This window comes from Vigna unguiculata, chromosome 5 (assembly GCF_037176805.1).
Source record: "Vigna unguiculata cultivar grain cowpea cultivar isolate G323 ecotype 2 chromosome 5, ASM3717680v1, whole genome shotgun sequence".
NCBI lineage: Eukaryota > Viridiplantae > Streptophyta > Magnoliopsida > Fabales > Fabaceae > Vigna > Vigna unguiculata.
Genome location: NC_140796.1, coordinates 52,128,249 through 52,136,707, shown reverse-complemented (window position 1 = coordinate 52,136,707; position 8,459 = coordinate 52,128,249). Strand labels below are relative to the sequence as shown.

The 8,459-nt window shown below is 34.7% G+C and overlaps 1 protein-coding gene across 1 annotated transcript; it reads right to left on the bottom strand.

Moving 5' to 3' along the window:
• Positions 1–4,967: 4,967 nt before the first annotated feature.
• LOC114186195 (dof zinc finger protein DOF3.6-like) lies at positions 4,968–6,693 on the bottom strand. Its single transcript, XM_028074236.2, has 2 exons — positions 6,426–6,693; positions 4,968–6,259 (listed from the first exon to the last, which is right to left on the bottom strand). Exons 1-2 carry the CDS (start codon positions 6,474–6,476, stop codon positions 5,399–5,401), a joined length of 912 nt encoding a protein of 303 aa, XP_027930037.1. The 5' UTR covers positions 6,477–6,693; the 3' UTR covers positions 4,968–5,398.
• Positions 6,694–8,459: the final 1,766 nt, after the last annotated feature.

Below are 8,459 nucleotides of genomic sequence, written 5' to 3'. Positions count from 1 at the left end.
GTTTTACTCAGAAGGATGGCATTGACTATAAGGAAACATTTTTGCCTGTTTCTAAGAAAGATTCTTTTAGAATTATCATGGCATTAGTAGCTCATTATGATCTTGAGTTGCATCAAATGGATGTTAAAACTGCTTTTCTGAATGGGGATTTAGAAGAGGATGTCTATATGGACCAACCGGTGGGGTTCGCTGAAGAAGGAAAGGAGCACATGGTGTGTAAACTTAAGAGATCAGTATATGGACTTAAACAAGCTTCTCGGCAATGGTATCTTAAGTTCAATGATACTATTGTGTCCTTTGGATTTAAGGAAAACACCGTTGATCGGTGTATATATCTGAAGGTCAGTGGGAGTAAGTTTATATTTCTGATTCTGTATGTTGATGATATCTTGCTTGCGACTAATGATCTTAGTCTATTAAGTGAGACTAAGAGGTTTATCTCTAATAACTTTAAAATGAAAGATATGGGTGAGGCATACTATGTGATAGGAATAGAAATATTCCGTGACAGATCACAAGGATTGTTAGGTTTGTCTCAGAATGCATATATTAATAAAGTTTTAGAGAGATTCAGAATGGATAAATGTTCAGCATCTCCTGTTCCAATACAGAAAGGAGACAAGTTTAGTCTCATGCAATGTCCAAAGAATGATTTGGAACGGAAACAGATGGAAAATATCCCTTATGCATCTGTTGTTGGGAGTTTGATGTATGCTCAAACCTGTACGAGGCCAGATATTAGCTTTGCAGTTGGTATGCTTGGTAGATACCAAAGTAATCCAGGTCTGGAGCATTGGAAAGCTGCAAAGAAAGTTTTAAGATACCTACAAGGAACAAAGAATCACATGCTTACTTATAGAAAATCTGATCACCTTGAGGTGATAGGTTATACAGATTCAGACTTTGCCGGCTGTGTGGATACAAGAAAGTATACATTTGGTTATGTGTATCTTTTAGCCGGAGGAGCGATTTCATGGAAAAGTGCGAAGCAGTCTGTCATTGCTGCATCCACCATGGAAGCTGAATTTGTGGCATGCTTTGAGGCCACAGTTCAGGCTAATTGGTTGCGAAACTTTATTTCAGGACTTGGAGTAGTCGACAATATTTCCAAGCCGCTGAAAATTTATTGTGATAATTCCACAACAGTCTTCTTTTCTAAAAACGACAAGTATTCTAAAGGTGCTAAACATATGGAGTTGAAATACTTTGCCGTTAAAGAAGAAGTTCAGAAACGTAAAGTGTCAATAGAACATATTAGCACAAATCTTATGAATGCTGACCCTTTAACAAAAGGGTTACCGCCCAAATTGTATGCTGGTCATGTAAAGAATATGGGCATTATGTCTACTAGTGAATGTTAAATGTTGAATGTTAATGTTTTTTAATGTTTATGTGACACTCTGAGCTCCCTAATGTATAAATTTCTGAAATCTGTGTTTTCTTCTTTATGTTTATGCATGAAAATTATGATGAAGAAAACAAATTATGTTATGTTATTGCTTTGTAAAATGACATTATGTTTGAACCCATTATGGACTTCTCGTTTTTAAGGTCATATTAAGGAGAAAGAGATGATATAGTAGTACATGAGAGGGATCATGTCGATCAAATGATGTGTGACCGTCATGACTCTTATTATGTTTGTATCTTTAATTATGAATAATGATGGAACCAATTTATGCAAAGTCTTTTATTGCGCATTATGTTTATGTATTAAATCACATAATGTTATGACATCATATGAGTCAAGTGTGAGAATGTTATAATTAATTGACGAATTAATTTTATTAGTGACTCATTTGAAATATTATGATGGCCCAATTGTGATTTAATAAAATATAAAGACTTATTGGTTATTATTATGGGAAGTGATAATGAAATAAATAAAAGATAAAGATAAAATAAAACCAAAAACTTGATGGACGTTGGTTTATAAAAAGAATTGGGGTTCTGTCTCTGGTCATAAGGTTCTTTTCACGGTAACCCATCAAGAACGTATGAGAAGAGAAAGAAAGACAAAGAGATAGATTGGGAAACGGTGGTTGAAGAGCACACAAGATTACAAATTTGAAGAACGCATATTCACAGGATCTCTCATGGATGAAGGTCAGTGCTCTATTATGTTTTATGGAGTGAGAATCATAACTCTTAGATCCTTAATTAGTTTTACATGTGGTATCAGAGTAAGGTTGTAGGATTTATGATCCTCCTATTATGTGATGTTTCTCCCTTATGATGTTTTTCCCTAATGCTATAAACCCTAATTTAATTTTATCCCAAATCTTCATGAACTCTAATTATTATTCAAGGATTTATAATTTAAATACTTTATGAATATTTTTAAATTATGTATGAACACTGCCGCTGCCACTGGCACCCCATTCTGCTGCTGCCACAAACAAGTTATGATTTTCATAATGATTCTATTTGTTATTCCTAAATATGAAAGAGTGAGAATTGAACAATTATTCTTTTAATAATAGATAGTATTTAATTTAATTTATATATATATATATATATATATATATATATATTAATTTAAATAACTCTAATAATTATTTATTTTCCTAGCACAGAAAAATGTAAATTCTAAAGAAGGGCGATAATATACAAACATTACATTTTCTACTCTACACCTATGCAACACAAATGAATACTTTTTTTTTTTGTTTTAAAATATAAAATAAATTGACATTCATTAAGTAAAAAAAAGTTAAAATATTAGTATTTTATTAAATATTGAAATGCAATGGAAAATTGGAAAATCGAAAGATATATATATTTATAATTTTCGTTGGTATAAAAGAGTGATGATACACATAGACATAACATAGAAAGGAAAACATAAGTGCGTGGCACATAAAATTGTAGAAACTGAGACTATACATAGCAACCGTTGCTTTTCTTTTGCCTCTCTGTCTCTCTTTTCGTACTTCATCTTCATCTAAATATGGTTCTCGGTAGTTTCTGTCTGGTTTTAAATGTTTGAAGGTAACCAATAACTTTTTTCTGCTTATTTCTTGGGTTAAAGGATCAGTATTAACAGCAAAATTTCTTTTAGAAAAAAACGCATTGGCACCAATGCACATTATTGACGACTCTAAGTTAAGTTGGTAACGGTATCTGCCACGCCATGAATATGTAAGGTTAAGGTCCCACGCCACTGTGAAAAGAAAAAGGCTAAAAGTGAAAGAAGAACGATAGAAAAAGAATTAGAAGATACATATATGATAGGGTAAATGAAACACTGTTTTTTTTTTCTCTTCTTTTTACTGGTTCTGAAAACACCATTTGAATATATAAATGGGTCTATTAAACTTCATCTCCACTTCTTGCTCTTTACGTCTTTTCCTCAAACTCACTCTGACCTTCATATAACAGAGATACAGAAAGATATAAAAACTATTCATGACTGTGTGGTTTAAAGTTCCATCATTATCCTACATAGTTTACTAAATAGAGGTTGAATTTGAATACAAAAATAGGTTAGTTTGTGCCGTTCTGGAAAGAAAGTGTTAAGAGAAGCAGGTGGACTGGGATATATGAATTGCAGGTTGAAGACATTGTTTGAGAAGCACTCACACCGACATTTTTGTTCTGGCTAAGACATCCCATGACTAGCTGACGAAACACAGACACGGAGAGAGCTTTTGTCTGGATTGGCCACTGCTGGTCGTGTTGCTTTATTCGTTGTTGAAAGGCAGCATTGGTCCTTACAAAAGTTATCATCTGCTTTTTCTTTTTTAAAAGATAACTTCATTTATTCTCAGTGCTATTGTAATAATAAAGTTAGTAATTATTAGCGTTTCAACACATGCATTCAGTTACCTCTGAAGCGCACGGATAACTCCACTGTCGATGGTGAGCCAGATTTACATCATAATACGTAGAAAAAAGTTTGCATTTATCTTCACCACTCTTTTCCTTTTCCTTTTGTTTTCAAGTGCATAATAATATAATAATATCACCTAAAATCATGCATTCATTATTTGTGTTTGTTTCTTGCATCCTTCTTCTGAACAAGTTCTAGAACACTCACCCACTTCAGGTCGGTCCAATTGCATGGTTTTGAGTGGGATTTTGGCGTCTTCTAAGACTGCTTATCTTACTTCAACTTTCGACCTCAAAAACAAACAAATATGTGTACGTCCCAGCTTATGAATCTAATTTCATAATTACAACAACATCGTAAAGTCTTAGTCTTGCCTGTTGACTCATGTCGAATGTATATTTTCTTTACGAGTTTTCTCTCTTCCTATTTTTCTCTCCCATTCACACTCATTTTTGACTTGGAGCTTCTGTAACTGAATACTCTTAACTGAAAATTCGCATCGCGATAAGGAAACTTCCTACTACGAATATGCTGAAAGTACAATGATTGGAGCTTCCTCGGAATTCTGATTTTGCGACAATTTTGAGGACAGGTAAGGATCCATCCATGGACGTTAAATGACTGTCGACACAATCAAGTTTCTGATAAGTTTTTCTCAGAATAAAGCTTGAGTGCGTGCGAAACCTCATAGCAACTGAAGTACCAGCAAATGCACGGAAGAGAGAAAGAAAAAAGAAAAGAAAAAAGGAAAGAGTGACTTACCATAAAGTTTTTTATTGTTCACGTTATCTGTTTATCGGCTCCAAGAAGCACGACACAATGAACCTTTGTATGCAAAACCATGTTTATGACTTTGCATTAAGATAATGTAAACTTGTATAGAGAGGCTGCAAGATACGAGAAAAGTGCTCAAGCTTGAAATTTCTAACAAAGTTATCCCGAGAAACACTGCCTCGATAAATGTTAGTGTGGATAGGTGGCACGTTCTTTAATACTGTATATAGCAGTATCACTTTTCCTCTGTCTTGATACCTTTGCTTTATCGTGCTTCTAGCTTATCGCCATACATGAACGAAATGGAACACTAGTGTGAGTTACCGAGCATGATATGAAGCATGTAAGAGAGTAACAAAACTGAAGAGAGAAAAAATTGAACCGAATGATATCGCGCAGTAAACAAACAAAACACAATACATGCACACACTGTTTTACAAAGAAAGCTCAATAGAACACAGAAGACACTTGGCTCCATGAAGAAACATAAACAAAACCAATGACAAGAAAATATACAATTGAAGACTAAATTCTACCAGCCTGATTTCTGTTAACACTGACGCGTGAAGACGATGGAGTGCTGCCATCCTAGAACTGATATAGAAATATAAGTTTAATGGTACAGTTATTTTTTGGATCAATAACTAAACGAGTTCAATCATGTCGACAGAGAGAGTGACTTGATTAGATGGAAACTCATTCAGCTATTGATAAAAAAAAAAAATAACAGTACCAAAACCCTTACATTTCTGTGTCTAACATAGAATTTCTCTTTTCTCTAACCCATCAAAGTTACAAGAGATGACTAGCGGAAGAAGATGCAAGACCAGATAAATCCGTCCACGAATAGTAATGGTTACTATTTTCTGACACACTCAAAGGAGATCTTGACAAATTTAAACCACCGTTGTATTCCAATTTAACCCGTGGTGGCAGCTGAGTAACCCTAGAACTTGCAGCAATATCTCCAACCAAGCCTTCAACACTTTCAGTTTGAAAAGGGTAGGAAGAAACAGCAGAAGCTGAGTCAAAACCATTCAAGAAAGGGAATTGCTGAAACCGCCACTGTTCCAATCCTCCTCCAGCAGCAGTAACACTTGAACCATGACTCTGGCCACCAATTTGAAACCCCATATGCGAACCGTTCTGAGCTTGCATCTCACGCAAGTTAACACCGGCGTTCCCTGCACCATAACGGTTCATACTCTGAAGAGAGGCCATGAAAGGTTGTGGGAATCGACCAATAAGTTCAGGCATCGCGCTTGTGGGATTGGGAAGTGATGATTTCTCAGTAGGAACCGGAGATTTGGAGCGACTCCTTTTGTTCTTCTTGTTCCTCCGACATCCTCCGCCGACAGGAACGTTCCTGAGAGCACCACCTCTTGTCCAATAACGCCTGCAAGTCTTGCAAAAGTGGCGCGGCTGCGAGAGGCTGTAGTTGTTGAAGTAGCAGAACTTTGTGTTGGTGGAGTCGCACCGAGGACACTTGAGAGCTCCTTCCTGAGCCGGAATCTTGGACCGATCCGCCATCAAACCGGGCCGGATTGAGCCTGCGGCTTCATGAACTCCGACGTGAGGTTCCTGTGGCTGTTGAGGCATCGGAGGAAGCAGCTGGGGACTGTTACCGCCATTTGCCTGATGTTGATTTTGTTGCTGCAGAGCAAAAGAAAGAGAGAAAAATAGTATGAAAAAAAATCTGGTATATTCAGGAAGATTAGATTGCAAAGAAGGAATAGGAATATTAATGAGTTATCTTTTTGTGATTTTGTTTTAGGGTTTGGAAAACTGTGGCTGAGATTTGAGGGAATTGAAACCTTACTTGCTGCCAATTGGGAGGATCTAAATAGACTGGAATAGAAGAGAAAACCATGGTGCTTCAATCTTTTTGTGTGTGTGAGAGTGTTTGTTTTTTTTTTTTTTGTTTCTTTTTTATAAAGTTTGATGGGTCTTTAGGGAGAAGGTGGAGGTAGAATCGCACTAGGTAGAGGGAATAGCAGATGCAAGAAAGTAAGGGAAAAAGAAGAGAGGATGGAGAAGAGGAAAGCAAGAAGAGGCTTTACTTTGTTTGCTTTGCGCTTATTCTCCCATTCTCATCTCTTTTTGTTTTATTATATTTTAGGGTTTTGAGTGGAGCAAGTATCTTAACCTGTAAGCTTCTTTTTGACGCGTTCTTCCTCTCAAATTTTGTTCGTAGAAAAGCGATGGTGGCTCCCATGCATGGAAACATTCAATTAACATATATCATACTCTTCTCAAAATTCAATCTTAATTCTCATTCTATTCAATACTACTCGTTATTGCTTCAACTTAATCACACACAAATTAACACCAGTTTCTTCTGCTGCATAATTGTGTATAAAGTTCAGAAGACAAGGGTAAAAGTAATTTGCAGTAACTTGTTTGCAGCTTTTCTCTTTATGTTATTTGATATTAAAATTGACTGCCAGTAAAAAAAAATTCCAAATCAAAGTTATTACTACTGTATAGGAATGAAAAATTATTCTCTGTGAAACAAACAAGAAAGGTGATTTTGAGTCTGTGGGTAAATTCAAATTATTAAAGTCTACATGAAAAAAAAATGAATTATAACAGATTATTAAAATTGTAAAAATGTCGAAAGATGAATAATTCTTAATCATGCAACAAGAATAGTAATAATCACGTACACATGTTGCAGTAGTTTTTGACTTCTGCCTCATTCACAGCACAGTGATTAACCATAATTATCCGAGATTCATAAACACATATTTACCACAAATGATGATGGCGTGTCTTTTCATTCCCAACCAAAAAAATCGACAGTTTTCAAGATCTGCGACCTTCAAATTATTATTAAAATAGTAATTTCCGAATATTTACACCATTTTCCGAATATTTTTTCAAGAACTAACATTTCGAAACACACTTGTTTGAAAATAAAATAAAATTGCAGTGTATTTTTTTTTTTTTTAATTTAAAAAGGTTAAAAGGTAGTGTAACAAAAAACATATAATATGTGAATGGCATTTTTGCAAAATTTTAACTTAAAGCTCTTTTTCTCTTGTTTTATCCATCGTTGTCTGTTCCGATTACTTTTTGGAACATGTTTAAGAGTAAAATGCGAGAATAGGAACAAAGGTGTAAACACAGAAAGTGTTGGAGCATTCGTCATGTTTAAGCTTATGAAATCAATTTCACACAGTAGTACAAAGATTTAATCAAATGACAGAAAAAAACATGATTTGCAAAGATTGTGGTCCAAGGAACAATAATTAAAGAAAACCAGTAAAGTGGTAATTCAGAGGGAAAACGCAGATTGAAAAAAAAAAAAAAAACACTTGCAAAGCAAAACCCTAAAATATAAAGTAATTGGCACTAGCTAGCCTGTAATTGCTTTACTTTTTTGATACTTAGGGCCAGTAAAGTAGTGGCTTAAAGTTGTGGTTAGATCCTTTTTGGGCACAGCACCAACACCAGTGACATCACTGAGTAAGCTATAAACTACTGATAAAAGACAAAGTAAACAAATCAGATATTCCTCAAAGAAAAAACATGCCAAATTTATTAATTCAACGTCACAAATTTTATGTGTTAAGGCCACTAAAGTTTGAGCCACAACAACATTTTGTCTACTTCTTAAAAGTAAAGGAAATGTATTTTTTATTTTTATTTTTGTGTGAATGCGCACATGTTCACAACTTTTTTGTCTAATTTATTGGAATTTATTATAATAAATGTTTCTTTTTCAGCTCCAGGGGAATTTTTTTTTTTTCTGATAGAAATTAGAAGATGATGATTTCTATTCCTGTAAAGTGTTGGAGATCCGCATTTAATGTTGGAATGACCAACTGAGAACTAATTTGGAAGATTGTTT

What these genes read in the sequence shown, in the direction of transcription:
- LOC114186195 (XM_028074236.2), bottom strand. Translation starts at nt 6,476, where the DNA reads ATGGTTTTCTCTTCTATTCCAGTCTATTTAGATCCTCCCAATTGGCAG. An exon ending in ATCCTCCCAATTGGCAGCAA is followed by an intron (nt 6,260 to 6,425) that starts GTAAGGTTTCAA and finishes TTTGCTCTGCAG; the next exon opens with CAACAAAATCAACATCAGGC.